This window comes from Myiozetetes cayanensis, unplaced genomic scaffold, assembly GCF_022539395.1.
Source record: "Myiozetetes cayanensis isolate MyiCay16 unplaced genomic scaffold, myiCay2020 scf5-8, whole genome shotgun sequence".
Taxonomy (NCBI): Eukaryota; Metazoa; Chordata; class Aves; order Passeriformes; family Tyrannidae; genus Myiozetetes; species Myiozetetes cayanensis.
Window position 1 is genome coordinate 101003610 of NW_026087742.1, and position 27184 is coordinate 101030793.

General features: G+C 41.1%; 1 protein-coding gene across 1 annotated transcript; it reads left to right on the plus strand.

The window, feature by feature from the left end:
* Positions 1 to 28: 28 nt before the first annotated feature.
* Positions 29 to 26426, plus strand: BEND2 (BEN domain containing 2). The gene is made up of 12 exons (XM_050332557.1): positions 29 to 161; positions 7071 to 7217; positions 10319 to 10479; positions 12514 to 12585; positions 12769 to 12843; positions 15604 to 15708; positions 17707 to 18220; positions 19434 to 19634; positions 20462 to 20598; positions 21211 to 21424; positions 22532 to 22735; positions 24607 to 26426. Exons 1-12 carry the CDS (start codon positions 149 to 151, stop codon positions 24816 to 24818), a joined length of 2055 nt encoding a protein of 684 aa, XP_050188514.1. The 5' UTR covers positions 29 to 148; the 3' UTR covers positions 24819 to 26426.
* Positions 26427 to 27184: the final 758 nt, after the last annotated feature.

Here is a 27184-nt window from a genome sequence, read left to right on the forward strand (position 1 = left end):
CCCCAAAACACTTCGTCGCTCGCGTCGGAGGAGCCGCTTCCGTTTCCAACGCCGCGTTCCGGCCACACCTGTCCCTGCCCGTGCCCGGCTCGCTGCGCCGCCCGACCCGCTCGGAGGAGAACCCCGCGCCCTGCCGCCCCGTCAGGCCATGTCCGAGGAGGGTAAGGCGGCGGGCGGCCGCTCGCCCCGCGGCGGGAGGCGGGGGGACGCGGCACCGCCGGGGCGCGGGGGACGCGCCCCCATCGTTCGGAGCGGCCCCAACGCCGCCGCCGAGCCGGCCGGGCCACGCCCACCGCGCCCGTCGCGATTCGCCCGTTCCCGCGCGCCGAGCGCGGCCATTGGCTGCCGCTCCTGCCCGTCGCCGCCGCGTCAGGGCCGGCGGGGGCGCGCGTCCGCGGGAGCCGCTGGGCGGAGGGGCCGGGCGCGCCCCCGCGGGGCCCTGCAGATAGGGGGGACCCCGGGGACCCGCAGGGAAGTTGGTGCTCAGGAACAGGATGGCCCAGGCACAGTTTGGCTGCCTCGCGGTGTAGGTCCGTTTCAGTGTCGGGGATGGTGGCGTTGGGGGGAAGGTTTATCTTTCCTTAGTCTTCAGGAGGCTGGTGAACGTAGTGGCAAAATTCTGGGGAGACTTTGCTGTGGAATAGCGGGGTGTCGGCCCTGGGAGGTTCTCCCAGCGCTGCAGTTACTCGGGAAAAAAACCTCAGTACGGCAGAGATGAGTGATGTCCCGAAAGTGAAAGGCCTGACCTAATGAGCTTCCCGTTGGAAGACAATCCTCAGTGCAGCTTAAGTGCCTTAGAGGGGTATGTGTTTCCTGTTCTTTGCATCGAAACAGGTCAGTTTCTGTTAGTTAAATGCTGCACCTCGCCCTTCCCGGCAGTGATGTTTACTCACGTCAGCTTAAGCTCATTTAGCTTGTGGTTGCTGTCACGGGCCTACCCACTAAAGAAGTTCCAATTGTTCTTGCTCAGATGCCCAATTTCCTTGTGTAACTTCATGGTTCAAGGAACTTTTCTGACTAAGAAATGGCCAGTTCACTGTGCAGTTATTCAAGTGCCCGCATGAAGTAGAGGGGTAGGACTGAGATGTAGGAGGGTAGGAGCATAGCAATCCTGATACACTCCTGATTAAACAAACATATGTTTGTTGATCCTTCTCCTTCATCCTCAACTCTTTGGTGTTCTGATTGGCTTTGTTTTAAATTCAATAATCTGTACTAATTCTTGGCAATAAAAAAGATGTGCCATTAATACTTTTCTTCAGTAAGCAGTTGCAGTATGAGCTCAGATCTTGTTAAACAGCAGAGGTCTCTCAGAGAGAGTTGTTTTACCTTGAGTTTTGGTGGTTTTGGCATCGCAGTAATCCAAATATAGAATCATAGAATCATAGAATAGATTGGGTTGGAAAAGACCTCCAAGATCATCAAGTCCAACCCCTGATCCAACTCTAATTACTATATCATGGCACTAAGGGCCATGTCCAATCTCTTTTTAAAAACTTCCAGGGATGGTGAATCCACCACCTCTCTGGGCAGGCCGTTCCAATGCCTGATCACCCTCTCTGTAAAGAATTTCTTCCTAACATCTAACCTAAACTTCCCCTGGCAGAGCTTGAGTCCATGTCCCCTTGTCCTGTTGTTGGTTGCCTGAGAGAAGAGACCAACCCCCACCTGGCTATAACTTCCCTTCAGGTAGTTGAAGAGAGTGATGAGGTCACCTCTAAGCCTTCTCTTCTCTAGACTAAACAATCCCAGCTCCCTCAGCCTCTCCTCATAGGACTTGTGCTCAAGTCCCTTCACCAGCCTGGTTGCTCTTCTCTGGACCCGCTCCAGCACCTCAATATCCTTCCTGAACTGAGGGGCCCAGAGCTGAACACAATACTCAAGGTGCGGCCTCACCAACGCTGAGTACAGGGGAAGGATCACTTCCCTGCTCCTGCTGGCCACACTGTTCTTGATGCAGGCCAGGATGCCATTGGCCTTCTTGGCCACCTGGGCACACTGCTGGCTCATGTTCAGCCTCCTGTCAATCAGCACCCCCAGGTCCCTTTCCACCTGGCTGCTCTCCAACCACTCTGTCCCCAGCCTGTAGCGCTGCAGGGGTTGTTGTGGCCAAAGTGCAGGACCCGGCACTTGGCCTTGTTGAACTTCATCCCATTGGAGTCAGCCCATCTCTCCAGTCTATCCAGGTCCCTCTGCAGAGCCCTCCTGCCTTCTGGTAGGTTGACACTCCCTCCCAACTTGGTGTCATCAGCAAATTTGCTGATGATGGACTCAATCCCTCATCTAGGTCATCGATAAAGATGTTAAACAGGACTGGGCCCAGCACTGATCCCTGGGGGACACCACTGGTGACCGGCCGCCAGCTGGATGCAGCCCGTTCACCAGCACTCTTTGGGCCCGGCCCTCCAACCAGTTCCTAACCCAGCACAGAGTGCCCCTGTCCAAGCCATGGGCTGCCAGCTTTTCCAGGAGTATCTTATGGGAGACAGTGTCAAAGGCTTTGCTGAAGTCCAGATAGACCACATCCACAGCCTTCCCTCGTCCACCAGGTGAGTCACCTGATCGTAAAAGGAGATCAGGTTGGTCAAGCAGGATCTGCCTCTCCTAAACCCGTGCTGGCTGGGTCTGATTCCTTGTCCATCTTGTAGGTGCTGTGTGATTGCACACAGGATGATCTGTTCCATAACTCTGCCAGGCACCGAGGTCAGGCTGACAGGCCTGTAGTTACCAGGGTCAGCCTTGCAGCCTTTTTATGGATTGGGGTGATATTTGCCAACTTCCAATCATGTGGGACCTCCCAGTGAGCCAGGACTGTTGGAAGATAATGGAGAGCGGCTTGGCAAGCTCTTCTGCCAGCTCCCTCATTACCCTAGGATGGATCCCATCTGGTCCCATAGACTTGTGAGGATCCAGGTGGCTCAGTAAGTCACTAACTATTTCCTCCTGGAATACAGGGGGGCTATTTGGTTTCCTCTCTCTGTCTACCAGCTCCAGAGGCCAGTTGCCTTGAGGGCCACCTGTCTTACTGGTAAAAACTGAGGCAAAGTAGGTGTTAAGTACCTCAGCCTTTTCCTCATCTCTATTAACTATGTTTCCCTCCGAGTCCATCAAAGAATGGAGGTTTTCTTTGCCCCTCCTTTTGTTATTAATGTATTTATAGAAGGACTTTTTGTTATCCCTAACAGAAGTGGCCAATTTAACTTCAAATTGCGCTTTTGTATCCCTGATTTTCTTTCTGCATGATCTAGCTGTCTTCCTGAATTCTTCGTAAGTAGCCAGCCCTCTCTTCCATAGTCGATAAACTCTCTTTTTATCCCTGATTTCCTTCAGAATCTCCCTGTTTAACCAGGCTGGTTGTCTTCCCCGCCGGCTTGCCTTTCGGCACACCGGTATGGCCTGTTCCTGTGCACTCAAAACTTCCTGTTTGAAGCACATCCATCCCTCCTGGACTCCCTTGTTTTCAAGGGTTGTTTCCCAGGGTATGCTCTGGACTAGACCTAAAGCAACAGGAAATCTAGTTTTATTATATCTCTCCGTAGTAAATGGTTTGTATGGCCTTAACATTTGGTTCTGTTGTCTTAGTTTGTTTCAAATTTCACTCATGCAAATTCCGACAACAGCATTCTAGATTAACTGTTGTTTCAGTGTTCAGAGGCTGTTGATAAGCATTTTTATCTGTGCTAGAGTATTCTGGTGTCTCTGATCAGTGACAACCTATATCTAGATTAAGGACAAAACTATCAGAAGTATGCTAAATTCAAGAATGTGACTTGAAGTAGGTGCAGTCAGGTTTTTTTCTGAGTGCTATATTTAAGCATTTTTGTAAAATCTAGTTTGTCTTACACATAGCTTCCATGGCTGGCTGTTGCATCTGGGACTATTGAGATCATCATTGCAGATATACAGAGATATGTCTAACTTACTCTTAGAAAATGAAGAAAAAACACTGGATTTCTGTGAAAAGTTTGATTTGGTGATTTTGCAAGCAGCCCTCCAGGAACTGTGCAGTAGAGGTTGGGATAGCATTTAGTACAAGTTGGTGCTTTCAGCTCTCTTACCCACGTCCCTTTACCATTCCATACTTGATGGTCACCTATATTTCTGTTTCCACAATAAGTGAGAGCAGTCATCAGGTAATGTCTGACTCAGTACAAGTCCTTCCTCATCCCTCTGGCTTACACGATATATTTAATTAGTAACATACTTGGAGAAAAAAAAATAATCTGTCAACTTGTCTTCAGCTTGTCTTCTGGCTTCAGATCTAGTTGTATTTCTGTGCTCGTAGCTTAGATTATTGTAGTATGCAGAAATTTGCTTAAAACTCTCAGGTGTTTCTGCAGTGAGATTGAGTTAATAGCCAAATTATTACCTAAAGCTGTGATGGGATGACACTAATCCTGAAAGGCACTGGTGGTCCTGGACTCTCTGTTGTGTTGGTTCACTTTTTTGTGTATGTTAGTGTAAGTGCCACACGATAAAATAGAGCAGGATCTAATTGTGATCCAAGTTGATGCTAGCTGTCTCTCCTTTTGTGGATTAGTTTAAACCCAGCTAAATTCTTTATTTCTTCGAGTAGGGTTGCTTTGCTTTATTAGTTTGTGTAGGTAACTCATAGTTGCTACAGAGGGTTTTTTTTTGCTTTTATATTTTTGTTTTTAACTGCCTTTGAAAGAGTCCAGATTTTTTTGTTGTTTGGTTGCTTGGTTTTAGTATTTCTATATGTTTAATACCAACATCTTTCAATCTTTATTTTAGAGAAAAAATAGTTCTTTCTTTCTGTGACTCTGTGTCCTGTCTGTGGTGTCACTGTATGTATGTCCCAATTTTCTTTATGTTGTAGCTTGTATTCATCTTTCATTCTGACATTTCCTTTACCTGTATGAGAGCAGCTATGTTCAGCAATGGGTAATGGAAATTTAAAGCCCCAGGGATGAGAAGGATTTTGGCCACCATCTGAGAGGTCAAAAGTTTTGAGGGACTAATGCTTGTGGCTGCATTGCTTATGCATCATTGTGGAAATGTGTTGTAATTAATTAGATTTGGTTGGGGATTTTTATGCTTTTTTAATTGAGGTGGCTTCCCTTTCTGTATTTTCCTGTTTGGTTTATGTTTATGCTCCAGCTGTGAGTTGCTCTAGCTACCGACTTTGGAAACACTTTCTGCTCGTAGTCCACTGCACCACTGAAATTCTGATTTTAAAACTTATTTCAGGGAGAGTGGTAGAGGGAAGACAGAGCTTTGTGTTCAGTTTAAACCAGTTATAGAAACTCTCCTGACTTCTGATCATACTGGCCTTGCTTTAATCCAGATTAAAGGAGCTGCTTTGACTTTGTTGTGTCTTTGCTGTGTGCTGGTTCCACAGAATTTTTCCCTCTTCTATACCCATTGCTCTGTCTGCTCTGTAGATTTGAGTGGCATAGTTGCTGATCAGGTAGGCTTGTTTGGCTGCCTTATTTCCTGTTGGCCAAAGTGAGGCATGAGAATATACAGGCAAAGTCTGTACTTTGAAGGGTTGCATAAATTGCATACAACATGTGTCACCTCCTGTATTTAGGGATAGAAGGATGATTGCAGGACAGCAGAAGCCCAGCTGTAAGTAGGACGTTTGTCAGGCCATGCACTAATCTGGCATACTGGTTAGGGAAGTTGCCAGAGAGGATTCTGATCCCTCCTGCTTCATTGCAGATGCCCTTTTCCTGACTCTTCGTTAATTCTCTCCCTAAGTAGGTAGAATACTAAATGTTTGTCAACAAAAAAATTTGTGCCTGTGAGGCAGTTAATTAATTCAACACATGCTAATAACTCCTCATATGAGCCTGCAATGAACTTCAGTCAGTGAATATCACTGAGGTGTTTTGCTAAAAGCTGCACCTAAATTAGGTTCGTGAGTAGTCCTATTGTTTATTTTCTATGCAGCTGATGAAAACTGGCCAAGAACTTTTCTTAGTTGCAGCCTCAGCAGAATATCCTAGTTTGTGTCCACCCAGCTAAACTCTTTTGTGCAGGTCAGCTCTGCCCCAGGTAACTTTTTGGCTTCTTTCACAACTATAAACAATGCTGCTGACTGTGTTGGCAGTAGATGGGTGTTTCTGAACAGACCCTCAGTTTGGGCAAGTCTTTCCTAATCTGATGGCAGCCAAATCCAAACTCTGCCTGTGTTATTTCTTTTGGATTAGATTAGGAGTACTGGACAGAGGGAAAACTGAATGATCTGTGGAATTGAGCTTTATTGAAACAGAGGGAAGAGAGCAGGATTTGGAGTGAATTGGAGAGTAAAAGGCCAGACCACTATTACATTCAGACAGTTCCGATTCATTCCTGGACCTCAGTCCATCATGTGTTACACAGCGTGGCGTTATGCATGTCTACTGGCTGAATTTAAGTTTTATTTCCTAACTTTAGTGGTTCACAGTATGGTTCTTTGCATTAATTTGTTTCATGAAGAATAAATTCTACTCCTTTAATGACCCTGTCAAAAACACTGGATCAGCGATAATAACTGTAATACAGTTATTCTGAAACCAGGACATTTTTCTCTTGATGTAGTGTGTTTATTTGGAAAAAATCTGATAGTGCAGATGTATTCCTGTATGACATCTCCTTGACAGCTGATGTTTGGTTTGACCTGAATACTAAATAAACAGTTAGGATTTGTAGACTGATTTGTTTCAGGTGTATTAAGCAAGGCTTATTTATGAAAACTTAATTTGGTCTGGAAATTTTGGTATTTTTTCATATGCTTGAAAGTGTAAATAATGGACTTTGTAGAAGTTCTGCTGGCTTATAACTGTTCCTTTTGAAGCTGGACGCTGTAGGAAGAATTGGATACTAAGTAGTTTCAGGAATCCCACCAACTAAGCAATAGTAAGCTGCTTACCTTCTAGTGAGTGTTAAAACCTCAGTGTTTGTTTTTAAAAGTGACTTTGCATTTAGTCACTAAAGTGAAACTGGATTTAAAATAGTCTGTGGTACAATTGAAATATTGCTAGATGTGATACAGGCACTACAGTTGTTATCTGAAGTGCAGAGTAGTGTATTTCACCCGTTTTTCTTTCTGCATATGCTAATAGATTACATATGTGTGAAGTCTGAAGATGATGTTGAAGCAGTGATTATGGACCACGGAGAACATGGATTGTCTACAGAAAGCTGCATGTCAGTGGAACAAAACTGTGAAGCAAACAGTGCTGTTCACCACGTCGGTCAACTTGCCTATGGTAATTACTGTTCATTTTTGTTGTAATGTAATAGTTTATGGCTAGTTTTAATGCTGTGTGTTCAGTGCTGCTGTGTTGAATGCTTTCTATATTGGCCATACCTTTAAAACACAATTTATTAGAAAGCTACTTCAGAGAAATTGCTTGGCAATGCATTTAAAAGAGGTACCTTTTAGTTATTACTTTACAGGTCTTTATAAATAGTGAACCCGCTAAAATATTTTGTATTATGTTATATATGATATATTACGTGGTCTAGTGGTAAGGGCGCAGCGCTGTCACCGCCGAGGCCTGGGTTCGATTCCCGGTCAGGGCCACTCCCGGGCAGGTGGAGCTCGTTAGCCCTATAAGGCAATCCATCTACATCCTGAGGACCTCGCTGCCACTGTCCAAGCTCGCTTGGCCCCGGCAGATGAACCTTAGGATTAAAGGGTGGGCTCAGTTCCGCGCACACTGTGTCTCACCTAAAAAATCCAATGCGCAGGCTGGAAGGTGTAGAGACCTTCCCCGGATCTTCGCTCGCGAAGACTGGCCATTATTATTACATTTAAAAAAGACAGTTTTTTACTTACTTAAGAAGTAAATGTACCTAGGAATGAATTAGGAAGTAATTTGGAAAATAAATGTAATGGAAAAAGCTAACCTAAAAAATTAGAGTTTTAGATAAACTGCCCAGTGTAATTTAGTACTGGAGATACTGATGCATAATGATAGTAAGATGGTTGTTTAAGGTGATAAATTATTAGCTGTAAGTAGCCTTTGGAGATTGTCTTTAATTCATTGTATTTATTTTAACATGCAAGATCAAAGTCTCTCAAAATCTTAGCCCTTGCTTCACTGGCACAGACAAAAATCATTCATAACTGTTATGAGAGTTTAGTAATTCCAGTAGCAGTATTACCAGTGAAGAAAATGACAGTAACTAAGTGACGGCACTTACTTGTTTGGGGGATTTTTTTTTTTTTTATTCAGCCAGTTGATACTATAGAGAATCCCATCAGTATTTATCTTCACAAAAGCAATTTACATCTGTTTTCTAGTGTTGTTGGGTGTTTCTGAGAACCTTTAGTCTTTTGGTCTTGCCTATGGATACATAGCTGGCAGAGCAAGCTCAATATCACTAAAATACAGATTTAGGTCTTTATTTCTCCCCACCTGCTGCAGAACACTTTTATTTCACTTTTTTTCTTAGCCATTTATGCCCACAAACTCAGTATCACTTCTGCTGGCACTTTTTTTTTTTAGGTCACTATACTCAGGACTATATCTAAATTTGGGAATCTGATCATGCAGACCATTAGTTTAGTACAAACATAATATGCTTAAAATGTGATTCCAGGGACTTGATGTTTCTCCAGGTGAAGTGGCATTGTAGTTTGGCTGCAGAAAGTGTATGAAATCTGAGGGACTGTACTGTGCCAGTGTGTTAATCCTGCAGCCCTTCTCCTTTCAGCATGTCCTCTTGCTTCTGTTGGTGTTGGTCCCACAGAGTGCTCTCTGTCATGTCCTGGGCTCTCCGTTCTGGAAGCACTGAGTGCTAGGAGATGAGTGCTAGCTTGGCCTGTGTGACAGGCATGGAGGCATGAGGTGGTGTGAGAAAGGAGGCAAATTCTGGAGCTGATTGAGGGAGGGTAGATAGGTTTTAATCTTCACCTTATGTATTTTTATTACCCAATTATTGATTATGATTTCAAAATTATGTTTACTAGTTAAATCTACCGCAGATCTTGCCTGGATTATATCTGCCAGCTTGGCTGCATTTGTCTTGGCTTTTAAAGCAAGGAAATTTTTTTTCTAGCTTGTCATACTGGATGTGTTTGTACTTTTCTGTCCTGCCCCTGGCCCTTCCTCTTCTGCTGCATTGAAGAAATGCAGCTGCCTTTGCTTTTCAGTATTTCTCTTAGCTTGTCCCAGTCTCATGGGATTAGTTTTCTCATCACTTCTGAGATACTAGCCCTAGTTTCCAACTGGGACATGAGATTCGTTCCATTATTTTGCTAAAGAGGTAAGAAGTACCCTTGTAACTTTTCTTATGCATCTCCATTTACGTGGGAGGAATTTACTGTAGGTGTCCACAAAACTTCCTCACCATACCTCTTCAGCTTGGCCTATGTCATCTGAAAACTTCATCATGGCAGAACAGTACGGTGGAGACTTGGTGTTGCCCTTTTATGCCAGCGCTGCTCTTATTATTTCCAAGGTCTTGTTCAACTTCTGTAACTTTACTTGTGGTTTAATATAATCTCTTTTCTATATCTTGTTATCTATATAGTGCTTGGCCCATCTCTAGCTAAAATATATAGCACTCAAGGGGAAGTAGTTACTTTTGTCTGTTTGTTTTTCCTTACTCTGCTCATAAGAGAATTTGATTTCTTTTTAAAAGAGCTGCTATAGCCCTTACCTGAAAATCTGAGGTAGAAACCTGTAACTGATGTACAGACAAATTTGGCAGTAGAACACTTTCTCTTCGCTGTGAAAATCCTGTAACATTCTTCCATTCTGGCAGGTCTGGCAATTGTGTGGACTTCAAAAGAATTAGCACAGAGCAGTAATAAACTGGTAATGGCTTTTTAACTGTGCTGGGCCCACACGTGGAGAGGTGGAAGCATTCCGTGTATCGCTTATGAATAGTTTGTGTTTGGTAGTCCCTGACCTGGAGCAGGTCTTTTTTGTTGCACAATGTTTCAGTGTCAAAACTACGGGGAACCCCATAAATGTAGGGAAGTGACTACTGAAGACTGAATGAATGGGAACTGTGTTTTATATAGTGAGTGTATTGCCTGAATTTTCAGGGAGCTGGTTTTGTTGGGGTTTTGAATTGGACATGGAAATTAGAGAATCAAGAGTGAAAAGCAAGGCAAAATGAAATGGAGGCTGGAGAGAGTTTGGAAGAAACAATGTTAAATTGAATTTATCACTTCATATCTAAATGAATTGGATTAATAAGTGTTTGAAAATATACTGCTAAACAAATTTGAAACAGCCGAGCAGTTTGAAAGGTAAAAAAAAAAAAGAGTGACTGTGCCTGTTTTTACTGTAGTAAAATGTTAAATACAGTGGGAAACTTGCTGATGTGCTTTGCTTTCTCTTCACTTTCCCAGGAGGCGAAGGCTTACCAGTGCTAACTGATCAAATGGCTTCACAAATGAGCCATTCTGCAATGATGCAGAGAGGAAACATTCACAGCCCTGAAAAAGTGGATTTTGTGGTTGTGCGTAATAAAAGAAAACGAATTTGTCCTACTGTAGTGGAACAGAATGCGGTATGTTTCACCAAGCAATAGCCCTTGGTTTTGAGGTCAATTTCAATGTTATTTGGAATGTCACTTTTCCTTCACTCTTGTATGATCACTGGATGACCATCCCAGTGAAGAAGCTAGGTTGGATATCTATGCAGTGCTTGGATGCTTCTAGCGAGTCTCCAGCCTCTCATTTGGCAGTCTGTACGCACAGTCAGGGTTGCCCTGCCCCAGGTGCAGAATCCAACACTTGTCCTTGTTAACCTTCATATGGTTGGTGATTTGTCCATGGTTGGTGATTTGTCCAGATCTCTCTGTAGGACCTCTCTGGCTTCAGAGAGTCAGCAGCTCCTCCTAGTGTAGTGTTGTCGGCAAACTTAGTATTCCTTCTAGTCCTGAATCCAAGTCATGTATGAAGATGTTAAAGAGCACAGGGCCCAATAAAGAAAAAAATCTTGTTGATCAGGTAGTAGATGAAATTAACCAAAGTCCTACATCCCTTTCCCAAAAGCAGAAAACAGTTGATAGACTCAACAACTTTCATGTTCCAAAGCTTCTTAGGAACAAGGCTGTTAAACCACACCCTGTGGCAATGCTGTATTTAAGTTATAAGTCCTTCTGAGGGCACCTTCTACCAGTTCTAAACCAGGATGACACCAATATGAGTCACATGGAACCCAGAGGAGCCCCACTAGTGACAGGTCATCAGTCTGATGTTCCCCCATTCACTGTTACCCTCTGTGCTCGACCCATGAGCCAATTGCTCACCCACCACAGGATGTGTTAATCCAGCTCTGTGCTGGACGTTTTGTCCAGAAGGATCCTGTGAGAGACAGTATCAAAAGCTTTACTGAAATCCGAATAGATTACATCAACTTCCTTCCCTTGATCGACCACATGGGGTCACCTTGTAATTAAAGGAACTTTACTATGACAAGCAGGACTTTCCCCTCATGCTGGCTGTGACTGATGACTGCTTTTGTCCTTCAGGTGTTTTTCAGTAATTCCCAGATAGTCTTCTTCATAATTTTACCAGTCACTGAAGTTCTACCTGTTATAAACAAAATAAAAGAAACACCCCTCAGCCTTCTTTTTTTAAAATTAGACCTGATTAGTTTAAAAAATAAAAGAAAAAGCCCAGAAATGCCACCAGCAGACTCATAATTAATATCTGCAGCGTATGGTGGATAGGAAAGGCACCCATCCAGTAAAAGAAAAATGTCAGGATTGTCCAGGTGGTGGCGCCGTTTTTCTTGTATAAAAGCAATTTACAAGCAGTGAGAAAATTGTCTCTTGACATTTTTTACAGGTTCTGCTTGCAGTTATACCTATTGAGATAAGCACTTTTTTTTTTTAAATGGTTTATTCAGTTTAAAAATATATGTGAAGTCTCATAATTTAGACTCATATTAGAGTTCTTTCCCAATTTAAATGATTCTATGATTAAGTAAGCCTGGCTGTACGGTATGTGTAGTTAAATGAGAAAGTTCTGGCCTTAGAATAAACAAATAAAACACATATTATTTTATACGTATATATATATCTGTGTGTACATATACACACAGTCCCTCCAAGACACTCAGCTCAAACTGAGTTCCAAGTTCCAGTTATTCTGTTGTTGTACCATGCCAAAAATACTTAAAGAAACCAGAGGTCTGAGGCTCTGCTATGGCAAGCCCATTGTCAAGTCGATAAGGAAACCTTGTCTGGCTGTGAAAGTGGGGTGTGCAGGGAGTCAGGCTGGGCCCCCATCAGCTCACTGGAACCACCCGCTGCAGAGGGGCTTCGGTCCCAGCAGTGAAAGTCTCTGGTGGTGGGAATGTGACTGCCAGAGTGGTTCCCGAATGGTCAGACAGGAAAGTTTCCGTAAGACAGCAGTACATAAATAAGATGACTATGTTAAGTCTTGTTTTCTTGGGCTCTCTTGTAGCCAAGTGGAGAGAATATAACTACAACTGAAAGTTTCCAAGTTGGATTCCTAGGTGTTTCTCCCCGCAGTTTATATTTTGAATGCTTTCATTATTCAAAACATTACATGCTCTTTATGTTATTTCCCAGATGAGAACCAGGGAAGAAGAATATGAAGATAGTGACAGTGTCATTTATGAGTATGAACCAGACTATGAATGTGTAAGTTAATTTCCTTTTGTTTGCTAGACTTCGAAAAGCTGCTTTGGGATGTGTGTTTCAGGGTAGGCTAAAGTAACATGTGAGATTTGAATTTGGGATTTATTTGCCTAATGTGATATCCTAACCCTGTGTATATATTAGTAGCTTACACTCTGTTTTGTTTTGTTTATTTCAATGAAAAAGGAGAGTATTGTATCTGAAGCTTCCTATACTGGATATGAGCAGATTACACTTATGGAGGTCCTCAGTTACTGCCAGGTATTTTTTTTTCTTTATATATGAAATGTCATTTAAACAACTTTAGTTAAACTTCAGGAAGATTTTTATTCTTTATGTGACAACCTATGACTTGATCCTTTCCAGTTATTCACTTTTTAGTTGCCCACTTCAATATTTTCAATGAAAAACTAATCTCCTTCATATTATCTGAACTTTTTACACCATAGCTGGCAAGAATACTTTACAAATATTAAGCTTTAATACAAAATGTAAACTCTGGGGATTTACTGGGAGGACCTTCACAGTAATGGGAAAGATATGACTATGATACATAGCCAGCTATTGAAAGTATGTATTGCTTGCCAAAGGTGTGCCAAAATTCTGCTAGTGTTGTTTTTGTGAGTTCTTTCCTTTTAACTTTGGAAGCAGTAGAATGTGAGATTGAAAATAACTGCACTGAAAGTTAAAAGCACCCCATACTTCTGCAGGTGAGCACTTGTGTGACTGGGGTCACAGTACAGAGTGAAAGACATTCCAGCCATGCTTTAGGGAAGTCAATTTGTGAGTGGCTTTTAGCCAGGTGTGAATGTCTTGTAAGTCTCCTTAAGCAATACATTCAGGAATGTGGTGGATGGAGGTTGACTAAGACTGTGTGAGTAAGACTTGCCACCAGTCTCGGAATGTGTGCTGTAACAAATAGCATTAATGAGAAACTATAACTTCTTTCGCTGCCTACAGGCACCTTTCCATCTCCTTTACTCCACTGTTACCCCTCCTCCCAGTGACTCTGCACTAGGGCTACATGAAGCCTTTTTATAATATCTGTACTGAGCTCCTGAGCTTTCTCTTGTTTAGACTGAACAGTCCCAGCTCCCTCAGCCTGTTCTCATAATAGGAGAGACATTCCCATCCCTTTATCTCCTTCATGGCTCTTCACTGGACTCTCTCTAGTATGCTCAGATTTCTCTTGCACTGGGGAGACCAGAGCTGGACTCAGCATTTGACATGTGGCTTCACCAGTGCTGAGCAGAGTGGAAGGATCACCTCCCTCATCTTGCTGGTAATACTTTGCCCAATGCAGCCCAGGGTACCATTCTCCACCTTTGTTGCAAGAGCACACTGCTGGCTCACATTAAACTTAATCGGGACCCTTAAAAGGGTGAGGAGATCCCAGATCCCTTTTTTGCCAAGCTGCTTTTCAGCTGGGTGGTCCCTGGCATGTACTGGTGCCTGGGGTTGTTCTTCCCCAGGTGCAGGACTTTGCACTTTCCCTTGTAGAACTTCCTGAGGCTCCTATCAGCCCATTTGTTCTGCCTGTTGATGTCCCTCTGGATGGCAGCGTGACCCTGTGGTTTATGAGCTGCTTCTGCCAGTGTGGTGTCATCTGCAAAGTTGCTGAGGGTGTGCTCTGCCCATCGTCTAGATTATTCATGGAGATGTTAAAGAGGATTTGTACCCAGTACTGTCCCCTGGGTAGTCTACTAGTTACTGACCATCATCTAGAATTTGTGCTGCTGGTCATCCGCCTCTTGGCCAAGCCATTCACCCAGTTTCCAGTCCATGTTGTTGTCTGCTCATCCAGCCTGTATGTCAGCAGCTTATCCATGAGGACCTTACGGGAGGTAATGTTCAAGGCTGTCCTCCAATCCAGGTAGACAAAATCCACAGCTCTACTCTGATCTAGCAGGCCAGTCATTTCAAGGTAGAAGTCTATCAGGTTGGTCAAGCATGACTTCTGCTTGGTGAAGCCGTGCTGTGACTGCTGGTATTCTTGTCATTCATATGTCTGGAAATGGTTTCCAGGGTAGCTGCTCCATTACATTCCCAGGGATGGAGGTGGGGCTGACTGGCCTGTAGTTCCCTCAGTCCTCTTCTTTGCTGCTCTTCAAGACAGGAGTGACATTTGCTTTCATCCAGTGTTCTCCCATTCACCTTGGTCGATCAAAGGCTGTCGAGCATGGCCTTGCAATGTCATCAGCTCCCTGAGCACTTGTCAGTGCGTGCCATCAGTCTCCTTCGACCTAGGTGTGTCCAGTTTGCTCAAGTATTCTCTGACCAGGTCCTCTTACACTCAGTGTGTCTTCCTGGTCTCTGGAAGGCTTCCTGGGATTCTGGAAGGCCAGTCTTGCTAGTAAAGGCTGAGGCAAAGGTGGCATTGAATCCCTCAGCCTTCTCTGTTCTTGTATCACTGGGTCCCCTGTCTCATTCAGCAGCAGGCTTGCACTTGCCTCTTTTGTCACCTACATACTTACAGAAGCCCTTCTTCTTGTCTGTGGCATCCCTGGCTATATTCAGTTTCAGTTGGGACTTGACTTTACAGACAGGATTTTTCTAAATATTTCCCATTGATGATAGAGAAATCAGTATTTCAGTGACTGCCAGTAAGGCTTTTACCTGTGTATTTGGAAACTTATCAGGACTTAAAATAGTGTTTTGTAATACCTACTGTGCCTTAGAGCTTGTCAGAAACTTATCAGTGTATCATAAAACATGAAAATAGGTAGAAATAAAATATCTGCTGGAAGCAGTAAGAGCAACTGGCACCTTCAAGTGCCAGCCACGTTAGAGTCACTAGAGTAAACTTCTCTGATAATACTTTTTACTGTAATATTTACCATTGTTACTTGCATTTTTTGTCTAAATTGATTTTTAGTATGATTACAGAATGTGGATATTATCTACAGATCTTAGCTAGTTTTAGGGAGGGAATTTAGCTTTCAACTGAACTTTCTGGTTTCTTCATGTTTAGTTTGGGTTCTTGTGAAACAGTACTGTTTTCACTCTTACATTTATCGACAGGCCATGTATGATGCCATTCAGAAATTGGATAAAAAATTTGACATGCTTCATCGAAAAGTCTCAGAAATGCAGCATACTCGTGTAAAGCCACTGTTGCTCAAACCTGTGAGTATTAAAGACCTAAGACATTTATTTTTCCTTTAATTCACTCATTTCCTCTGATGCTTATTTAAAAAAACAACTCTTCCACTAAGATTAAAATTAGTAGCAAAGTAGTAGACTTAGAATCTATTTCAATTAAATTACTTGAGATTTCTTACTGTCCACCAGCTTCCGTCTCCTGTGTTGTTATTGACTGGTGATCACAGATAGGCAGTGGCCCCCATCAAATATAGGATGCTGTGATAGATGCTGTAAAATTTTATTTGTATTGGAATGAACAGAAATTAATTGTGTAGGTACATCTTTTGCTCTTGCACCTTTGCAACATGTGATGTGCTGTCTTACTGGTTTCTGCAGTTTAAAAGAAAGTTTAAGCATCAGTCAGGCTAGCTCAGTGACTGATTTTTAGGTCTCAGCAATGTGTTGTCATATCCATTACAGTCTAGAATTTATTATTTTCCTTAATAAAAGCACCTTTTTCAACATTTTTAATAAGGTTTGATATTGAATACACGCTATTCATTTTGTTCCTAAATGATCAATCCACTTTTAACTAAGGAGACACAATGTTAGTAGTTCTAACAATACTCTTTAAAAGGAAAGCATAACAGATGATTTTTGAAGAAGGTCATAAAATCCATAATGACCTTTTTTGTCAACAATACTGCTAAACTTTTAATGTGGCAGAGGTGATGCTGCTGTCAGATGTCAAGACAAAAGTAAGGCCAGTTGCTTTAAGGGTGGGTAAAAGCAATTAATTGGTCGTGCATGTCAGCTGTCAGTAGGATACTAGGTTTTATTTGGAATGTGGGGTTTTTTGTCAACTCCAAGCTTGTACTGTCCACATGTCCAAAACCATGAGATCCAGGGAATAAACTGATCTTGTCACCTACATATGAACCCTATGAGACCTCTGTACTCTTACTCTCCCCTCTGATCCTGTGGGATGGCAGCTGCTTTAATGTTTGGGTTAAAAGTGACCTGCACTGCCTTTTTTTTTTTTTTTTCTACAGGGTTTTATCACTATAAGCTTGTAAGATGCAATCTGCCAACTGTTTAAAACCAACAGCAATGCTGTTGGGTTTTTTATAGCTGTACCATTGTTGTATCTGTGAAGGGCTAAGTATATAAATAAGGAAAGGTTTGTGGTAAAGGTACTTTTTTTATTATATGAACTCCAAAAGCTGGAAAAACAACCAGGCTTTCGGATACATAAGCCTTTCTTCAGGTCAGAGATTTTTTTAATGTTAGAATGGTGAATATAATGGGATTCCTGTAAACAAACAAACAAACAAACCCTCCAAAAATTAAACAAAATAAGAAAAACAAACTCACATGTGTCATCTACATTTGGTGGTTACTGACTTGTGTTTTGAAGTAGAATACATGCTTTAGAGGTCATATGTTTTTTAATAAAAGTACTCAAAGTGGTGTAAAACTTAACCTGTCTCTCAGTTTGTCTTAGTTTCTTTGGAATCTTCCACTGTAGATGAGATCTGAATGTTTAATTTTTTCAGCTAGCAAATAGAGAAGAGAAAGTGAATTCTTTCCTTCTTGTTTGAAAGGAAGCTAGCATGGCCTAGCGAAGACATCCCTTGAAAATTCATCAGACTGGGTCAATGGCTGAAAAAGTTTAGATTTTATTTTGCCTATTTGCCTTTTTATAGAACATCTTTAAGAACCTTTACAAAGTTTTTCTCATTATATATTTGTCTAGAAAGCAATTATGCCAGCACCCCAGGTGGGAAAAAATTGAGAAACATTGAAGCTTGTCAGATAAATTCTTAGTATTACAGCTACAAGTGAGAATAGATGAAAGTGGAGGCAAGGCTAAAAAGTAATAGCTCTGAGTTAATAACAGTGAGTACTTCAAGGGATAGCATGCTGCCAATAGCGTAATTGCTAAAATTTAGTTTTCCTGGTTTGCTAAAAAATAAAAATAAAAAATGACCAGCTATGTCTAATTTAACCTTTTAATTGTTTTCTGAATCACGTTTCCAGAAACCAGTTGGATTTACATACAGAAGTTCCAGTCATTTGCCCCAAGGAAAAATAAGAGTACAAAAATCCATGGAAAGGGACTTAAGTCTTCATCTCTCTTCACCAGGCCAGGGAAGGCGTAGTCCAGTTGTAAGGGTTCCTTTACAAAATGGCCATGCTCAAGTCAATTCCACGGTAAAACATGCTCAGCAGAGTTTTCAGTTTGAATCACAGCAGCCTGTTGGTAGACAGAGCCCACCACTCCCCACTATAGTTTCAACACATTCATTGCATTCATCATACACATCACCTAATGAGATGCCTGACCTTTCACCACAATCAAATCTTGCACCCAGTATTGTGGAAAGTACTGTCAACGCTGCATCTTCACCAGTGGCATCATCAACAGTGCCAGCACCATCTGAGCCCAGTCAAGAAAATAATGCTGTAGTGGAGAACTACAGAAATGCATCTGGGGATGTGAATATCAGTGAAGAGCTACCATCTTCCTCAGTCTTCATTGACCCTAGCTTTGGTGAGTTCCTTTGTGATAAATATTCAGAAACAAAGGCTAAAAAACTGCTGCTAGTATGAAAAAAGTATGCCTAAAGAAATTTAATTATCATTATTTAGCAAAAATAAAGGAGCAGGACTGGCTGACTGACACATATTTCTACAATAGAATACTTCTTAAAACTCTTGAGACAAAGGTCACAGGAATGTTTCATATACCAGAGATCACTTAAAAACCTCTGCAGTGCACATACAGTTGTATAGACTACTACAAGCCTTTGCTTTGGGTTTTTTAAGACTAGACCCTCTTTTTGTCTCTTGAGACACTTGATTTAACCATTTTTAACCTCTGTATAATTCAGAAGTAAAGGATGTGTGTTATCCATGTGTTTAAAAAGGCAAAAGAGATTACCACTAAAGCTCAGTGAGGCATATGCCTGTAGACACATTTTAAGAAAGCAATTTACCTGATCTGTGTGAAGGAAATACCTGTTTTCATCTTGTGGAGGATTTTATCAGTGAAACATCCTTTCTATACTCAGATCCTCCAGTGTTTGGTTTATTTCAAAATGCTTAATTCCACAGAAAAATAATAATTCCATGGATCATTGCATTATAATAAATATGCACATATAAAAATAGCACTGTGTCTTAAAAACTAATGTCTTTGTGAAGCGTAAATGCCCTGAATTATGTGGAAGGCTGAGCTATGAGTTTTTTGTTGGTTTTGGTCTGAAAAAAAGTTCATACAGCTGAAGAACTACATGAATAGTAGGTGAAATACTGGGGTATCTATCTACAAATTTGTAAACAGTGTATGTTTTTGCAGTACTATGTATGGATATGCCTTTCTGTATGAGTTATTGTCTTGAAAACATACATGATATCTGCACCTGTGTAAAATAGGCCAGGGTGAATACTATGGATTCTTGGGTTTCTAATGTATCTTCTTGGGTGTTTTGATTTCAGTTTGTTATGTTGGTGGATAATGTAAATTAAAATGGTATTTCTGTTACCTTTCCAATTTAAAGCTCCTTTTGCAAGAGCAAAGATAACTAATAATATGTAGTAGAGTTAACCACAGCGAAGAACATATTCTGAGAGTACCATAGAGGTCAAGAGAAAGAGTTTGAAAAAGCATTCTGTTTTTAACAAGTCGTTTGGGATATTTTTTTTTTTTTTTTTTTTTTTTTTTTTTTTTTTTTTCTTTTTTTATGTTTTTTGTTTTACAAAAGAGTTCGTTGGTGACCCAGTGAGAAACGTGAAAGTTCTTGGAAATGATTTGGTGAAAGCTCGGCAAAAGACTAAACCGAAGTACGCCGCGCGCTACCTGGTTCGTGTCCTGTTCCCCAAGAAAACGCTGCTGTGCAGCATCATGGGAGCAAGTGCACGAGGACGCAGGACATTGGATCCAAACAAAATTGCTGCAATAAGAGGTATGTTACCTTTCAAAATGCATGGATTTACTTCTGTAACACTTAACAAAGTTTTTAACTTACAGGAAGTCTTTTTGTGTATGTTGATAGCATTGTCTAGCAAGTGAGGAACAGATAAATGCCATAGTGGACGTGCTCCACTCTGCAGTGTCTTTTTGTTTTGAAGGTCTTGCTTTGTAATTCTCAGTGTTTGTGTTTCTTCGATGTGGATAAAACAACTTGAATTTCTCTTGGTTTTGTGTACTCCATGTTCATCAGTCATGCTCACTGTCTCTAAATTTTTCATTGCAATTTATTTTGTGATGACATGGGTTTTGTGGGTTGGTTTTCTTGGTTGGTTAGGCTGGATTTTTTACGGTCAGGGTGTACTTGGGACAGACATTAACTGGTGATTTTTAAATATTCTTTCTCTTAAGTTCACTTCTCTGGATTGAGAAATGGTAAAGATTGGGAGGGTATTATTTTCTTTAAATGTCAAACAATTTATACAAATCCCATGATATGTATGTGTTAAAGGGTTAAAAGAGTGAGATTATATAAGATGTGAAATGGTTGCAGCATTACAATGTTTCTGTTCTTTGTGGGCTTTTTTTTGTTGTTGTTTTTGAAGGGTTTTTTTTTGAAGTTAGCATGAAAGATCACATGTTTCCTCTAATTCTACCAGGAAATGCTTTATATAATAAATATAGATGGAAATCTAAAGCTTGTAAATGGAGAACAGTAAACATGAAGCATTTCTTAGTTTGCTTTCTCTTTGTAAAGTAGAATACTTCTAAATGCCAGTTTATGTCATGAAGCTTAAAACATTTTCTATGTTTTATATGTAGAATTTCTGGCAGCTAACTTTCCAACCTATGATTTGAGTGAACATGGAAAAGACTGGAAGACCTGTATCACAAATGTCAACGCTATGATCCGCTGTCTACGCTCTGAAACAAAAACAAACTCAGGAGGTTCTCTTAAGGTGATAATTTTTTAAGTACTAAGTTTGTGCATTTTCTCAGATTAATTATTTGAACTCCTTATCATACAAGTGCTGTAATTGGAAATTCCTTGGGTTCTGTCTCTGTGTTGCTCATCACAGGCCTGCTGACTGCAGCGCTAGTTCCATACAGGGATACTGGAAGCATGTGCCTTTCTCTTGCTCTGCCTCTTCCTGCTCCTGTGTCCACCGTTCAGTTAAGAGATGTTTAAGCATAGGATATGAAAAGGAAGGCACTGCAAATGTTGCCCAGAAGTAGTGTCGAATTTGATTGAGAGGTTAAACATGTAGCTGGCAGCACTGTTTTCATAAGCTTTTATTTCAGATATATCCAGCCATGCCTTTATATTGACTGAAAAATAACTCTCAAAATACCTGTCACTCCATTTACCTCTGCTTCTAAAATACTCTTTGCATATCTCTGAATATTTATATCTGTTTTGCCTCTGTTATTTTCATGATAGATATTCAGGAATAACTATATTGTAAATATCTGAAATCTAATTTATACTAAATGGGAAATAAACTGGAACACTAATTAGAAAACTGGTAGGCTTCTCTCGGTGCATATGCTAACCTCATTTAATGTTTCAGAAGACAGCTGAAAGGAAAGAAAAAGTGACTGATGCTCCAGATACATCTCATTGTGTAGATTTAAGTCATAATGAAGATAGTGGAGGCAATTCACAAAACTGTCAGAAAATGACCAGCTCCACAACTGACACTTCACGGAATTTGGGATTGGATAAGTTTCCAGAAGCTTTCCACACGTCTTCAACCAGGAAACAACAGTCTTTGGAACCTATGGGTAAACTAAGAACTTTGCATTTTCTGGAATTGTTTGTTACATTTTAAGTGGTCAGTGATAGGCAAAAGATGATACTGTAGGTGTCATTACGTAATAAAGGGGTTTTCTGAACTATGTGACTCTTCCTCTTAAGGCAGTCATATGGTATATGTATAGTAAGTCTTCAAGGGAGCAAACAAGAACATTATCTTGCTAATAGAACATATGTCTGTCTGCATCTGCCAGTGTCCTGTAATGCATATGTGCTGTAAGATTGGAAAGTTCATCTTAAGATACTCTGTTCGGTTGTCCTAACTTTTTTCTTTTGTTTGGAGATATGGTACTTTAAAGGATTAAGGTAGCTCAGAACATCTATGGAATGGTATTGCAATTTCAGAAGAAAGCACACCTTTCTGTAAAACTGACTCTTTAGGACAATAAAAATCTTAAAACTGCCATTATATTTTTAATGAAAGTAAAATATACTTTTACAATATACAAATTCATTGCGAAAAAATCCATGTACAGCATGTGACGCTTAGAAAGTCTCAAGGAAAATGAGCTGAAATTATTTGCCCTTGGAAATAATTTATTTGCTTAGAATCACTTTGGGTCTATATCAGATCTGCTTCTGCACCCGACATTTGTTAATCTGATCCCACAGATCTCCTTATTTTTTTTTTTATGTTTGGAGTGAATCAGATTGAAGTAGTTATTCACTCTTTTTCCATTTCCATTTACAGGATCTAAGTACCACTGAAATAGCAGAACTTTTTTTTACTTATGTAAATGGAATAGCATAATCTTTTCACATGAGATGAAAACAAGTTAGAAAAAAATCATTAATAATGCAGGTTACATTGCTAGCATTGCTGAAGACACATCAGAAGTACTGTTAAATGACTGTACAACAGTCAGGGTTTTCTGGCTGCCTGGACGTTTGTCTGCAGTATGTTTCATTTTAGCATTAGCTGTGGTGTTACAGTTCTGCTCTGGTCTTTCCAGGCAAGTAGAGTAGCTTCGGGGTGAACTTCTGGTGTTAGTTTTGTTGTAACACAACCACTTTGAAGCATGGTTGGTGTTGGATGAGTAAAATATCTCTCTTCCCTCCTCGTTATGTTTTTGTAGAACCTCTTGGGAGCCCATGGCGCAACGTCCAGTTGCCTTTCTCAGTCATTTATGTAGCCAAGGGGAAGACGCGGCCAGAGCTGTCAGCTCGCTACCTAATTCGTCATATGTTCACTGAAGACGTGCTGGTAAAAAGCAATGTATATGGTAGTCTCGATCGTGGTATGAGCCCCCTGGATTCCAACAAAATTAATGCTCTCAGAGGTAAGAAAATCTCTGTTCAAATGGTAATGTGGGGAAATAAACAAGAGTGATTAACTTTGTATCCTACGAACAAAGCATGAAACTTGAGAAATTAGTCCGTGAAACCATTCTGACAGGTATTAGTGCCAGCAGTGAAACAGATTGAGAAGATGTAGATGGAGTTCTATTTTAGTAGCTCAGGAAATTCTCCAGATCACCAACCTGGTTCATATGAAAAAAGCTGTTTCCATGACATCTACTTAAAAGGGCAACGCAGTGGGAGATGGAAGCAGTGGAGGACATCTGGGATAATTTCTTAATATAGGGGGTAGATCATGCAGAGGTGTCATGCACAGCAGGTTATGGTGCCCTTCATGAAAAGGTTTGATGTGTGATAATTGGTGGCAGTATTGCCTGGAGAGACTACGAAATCCTGGACCTCAAGATCATAAGTAGTGTAAAAGGTCTGAGTAGGTTAGGAGAGCAGAGTTTGGCTTACTTGAGAAACTCTCAGGTGGAACCTTGTGAGAGACAGCTCTAAATAGGAGAGAAGCTCATGGAAGTTGATAGGTCTTTAAGGACAGCATTCTGCAAGCACAAGAGAGTCCATCCTGACAGGAGAACTGGTAGAGCTGTGGGGAGACAAGTTTGGCTAAACAGGGAATTTATAACTAAGCTCTGGAGCAAAACACTGTTTATAGAGATTAAAAACAAGGAGAGTTTATGAAGTGAAACTTAGTAACTGTTGTGGTTTAACCTGTCAGGTAGCTGAACACCACACAGCTACTTGCCCACCTTCTCCCCTCCTGTCATGTTCCCCCTCCCCACTGGGATGGGGAGAGAACTGGGAAGGAAAAAAAGAAAAACCAGGCAAAATATGTGAGTTGAGATAAAGGCAGTTTAATAGGAGAGAAATGTAAGGGAAAATAAAAATAATGATGAGGATAAAAGAATTAGATTATGCAAAACAAGTGATGCACAATGCAGTTGCTCACCACCCCCTGACTGATGCCCAGCCACTTCCCAAGCAATGACCCCAAGACAGCTTTACCCCTAGTTTATATGCTGAGCATGAGGCCATATGGTATGGAATATCCCTTTGGCATTTGGGGTCAGCTGTCCTGGCCGTGCATCGTCCCAGCTTCCTATGCCCCCCAGCCTGCTTGCTGGTGGGGTGGTGTGAGAGGCTGAAAAGGCCTGGACTGCTTAGAAAGAACTAAAACATCAATGTGTTGATCAACAGTATTTTCATCCTAAATCCAAAACACAGCACTGTACTAGCTACTAGGAAGAAAATTAACTCTATCCAAGCTGAAACCTTGCCTGGGAGTGTGGAATAGTGTTGAGAAAGCCAAAGCTCGCCTAAAGCTGAGATTTGCAAGGAATGTTTAGGACAGCAAGAAGAGCTTCTTCCACAGCATTACTGTGGGATAGTGCTCACTGAGTTAGTAAGGTTGCATATTTGACTAGTAACCTTCATCTTGAAGACACTCTTAACATTATATTAGGATACCATGGGGATATGATTTAGTTTTAGGTAGTTTTGCAAGAAGCAGGGAGTTGTACTCTGAGCCATATGGATCCCTTCTGATTCGTTCTGTGATTCATCACACTCTTTTGCAACATGCATTTCCTAACAAATCTTGGAACTGCTTGTCCTCCATGTTTGGAATCTAGGGAGGTTGAAAGGGTTGTTAAGATCCAGACAGTGCATGCTAAGAGCTCCACAGGTGTGGCATAACTGCCTCTCAGACAACAACATTAAGTGTTAATAAAATGGAGCAGACCTGTTTTGGTAGCACACACTTGTTTTGGCTTAACTACATCCAGAAAGAGTATATAGCTTGCATAAATAATTGATAACTCACTATTACATACTTGTTTATTCTTAGACTTCCTTCAAGAGAATTTTCCATCCTTTGATCTAAATGAAAGTGGATTTGATTGGAAGGCGTGTGTGGCTGCCATAAACAGCACAATCCGCAGTCTCAGACATGAGCTTAAAAAGGCTACGGTTGGAATGCACCAGAGAGCCCTGGCAGTGCTGCCATCGAGTGCAGAGTCCTCCAAGGAATCCCGCTTCAGTAAAGCCAGCGAAAAGTAGCACTGTCATATCATGGATTGAAGCCTTCTACATCTGTCTCAAATCTTAATTCATCAGGTTTTTATAAATTCTGTGTAGAAGCCTGTAAAATTGAGTTGTCCCATTAAACTGAATTGTCGGCAGTTAATAGTATGGCTTCATAAGACCAAAGTTAGCAGAAGACTTGGGAACCCTAACTCCCTCTGTAAGTAGCATTTGTGCTCCTCAGAAATTGCTTTCACTGTTCCCTGTAGCATTTGCAATGTGGTCTATCTTAAAAGCATCTTCTCATGATTCATTGAATCTGAAAGATTATTCTGATTAGAAAAGATGTGCTGTGCATCAGGTCAGCAGAAGCAGATGGAAAAGAGGAGAAGAAAGAATGGTCCACCCTGGAGGATGAATCATAGCCAGCTAAGTTATCTAAGTACGTGTGAGGAATGAAATTTGCTTTGACAATTGGATATTTTAAGCAAAAATATCAGAAAGGAAAAATATGTTTAATTGCATTTAGTTAACTTGTATCTGGACTTGATCTTGGAGGTGTTTTCCAACCTTAATGATTCTATTTGCCTCCTGTAGCAGACAACCATGTCTGTACAGTTGGAGTAGTGCTTTGCTCTGATTTAGCTCTACAAAAGGGCAAAAAAAGCACCCAGAACAAACAGTTCAATGTTTGGTTTGTTTTTCCTTAATGAAATTTAAAGATAATACTTCTTCAGGATCCTGAACTCCACCATACGGTTTCTGTTATGTGTTTTTCCAGCATCAGGCACTGTCCTCCCAGTGTCCATGTACTGGCAGACTGGTGTGTGATTTTGCCTTGCCACTTGCCTCATGTCTGAGCACAGTCTCAGATGTCCGACTTTTTCACAGAAAGAAGCAGCTCAGAAGACTGGCACAGAGAACTGATTTTACCTCTGAAATTTGAGGCAACGGTGGCTTCCAAAATTATGCCTATGTACATAGCAGAACTGTCTTCTTCAAGGCAAAGATTTCATAGTTTATTTGTTAGCAATAGGATAAACCAGTGAAGTTTATTTATTCTCACTTCTGTTCATAACAAACAGTATTTATTATATATAGCATAGGGCTGGCTTTTTAATTGTAAATTAGGATATGCAATGGCCTTATGAGATACAAAATTAGTAATTTAAGTTCCCCCTGCCACTTCCTTACAGAAGTCCTCTGTATGAATCAAGAAGTAGGCTGAATTTCTGATTTTCTTTTTTTACTAGAAATGTACTGCAAATTTGATTGTTCTCGTATGCTACTAACATTTTTCTGTTACTGATCTATACAGTCAGTATATACCAAGAACTTTGGTGTGTATAGATATTAGTAGTTCAAAATGTTAGAAAAAGCCAAAAATGCTTATATTTTTTCAGTAGTTCTATGACTTTTTTTCACTAGAATGATATATTTATTGAATGATCTGTCTGGCACTGAAATCTGTAAAGTGTGGTGCATACCTATTAAAATGAGAATTGAATAGTTGAATCAAAGTAGAAATAGTTTTCTTATTTCTGTTTCAAATGTATCAATTTTTGCTAACTTTTGTAAGATAAAATTACAGTATTTTGCTGTTAGCATAAAGTATTTTACAAATAAAACCATCACATATAGCTCCTTGACTGCATATGTGTGTCTTGACTATTTCTTGTTACCATAGATCTACAATTCAAGTACAGTTTCATCTGAAAAGATTCTTCTGATCTCCTTTAAAAACCCAGGGCTTTGAGATATCTTCTGATTGAGGTGAGGTGGTTTCCAAATTTAGTCTGCCTTAACTGATTCAGTAAACCAAAGCAAACTCTTCTGGACTTGACTTCTCATTTGCAGCTGTGTGTGAGCTCTGTAAAACAGATTTCCACAAAAGCGTAGGAGTTCAGTAAAATTTTTAAGAAAGTCCTCTAAACTGAACTGATGAATTCTTAGTAGATGAGGCCTTATTCATACAGTGGGATCAGTTCCTGTGTTAGTCCTTATTCAAGAACAAAGCAGGGCTGGGAGGCAAACTGTTCATTTGAAACAGAGTTCATGTCCAGGTGAGGTGAGTCACTGCATGCTCACGGCTCACAAATTAACGCAGTTGTACACTGCACTTCATGTCAGGGAGAGCTTAATGTGAGGGAGAGCAAGCTGGGGCCAAGCAGCAGTGCCATACCATTTCCAAAACAGTGCTGTGGGCTGGGCTGGGCTGGTGGCTGGCAGGGACACTGCCCAGGCTAGAGGAGACAAGGTGACCAGTTGTCAGCAGCAGAGCCATCACTGCAATGTGGGTTTGAGTTTCATGCAGGAGACATGACTATGAGCAGGGTGCCCTGGTTCCCCTGCCCAGAAAGGGGGGTTCAGGGGACGGGGCTGGCACAGCCAGCCCACAGCAT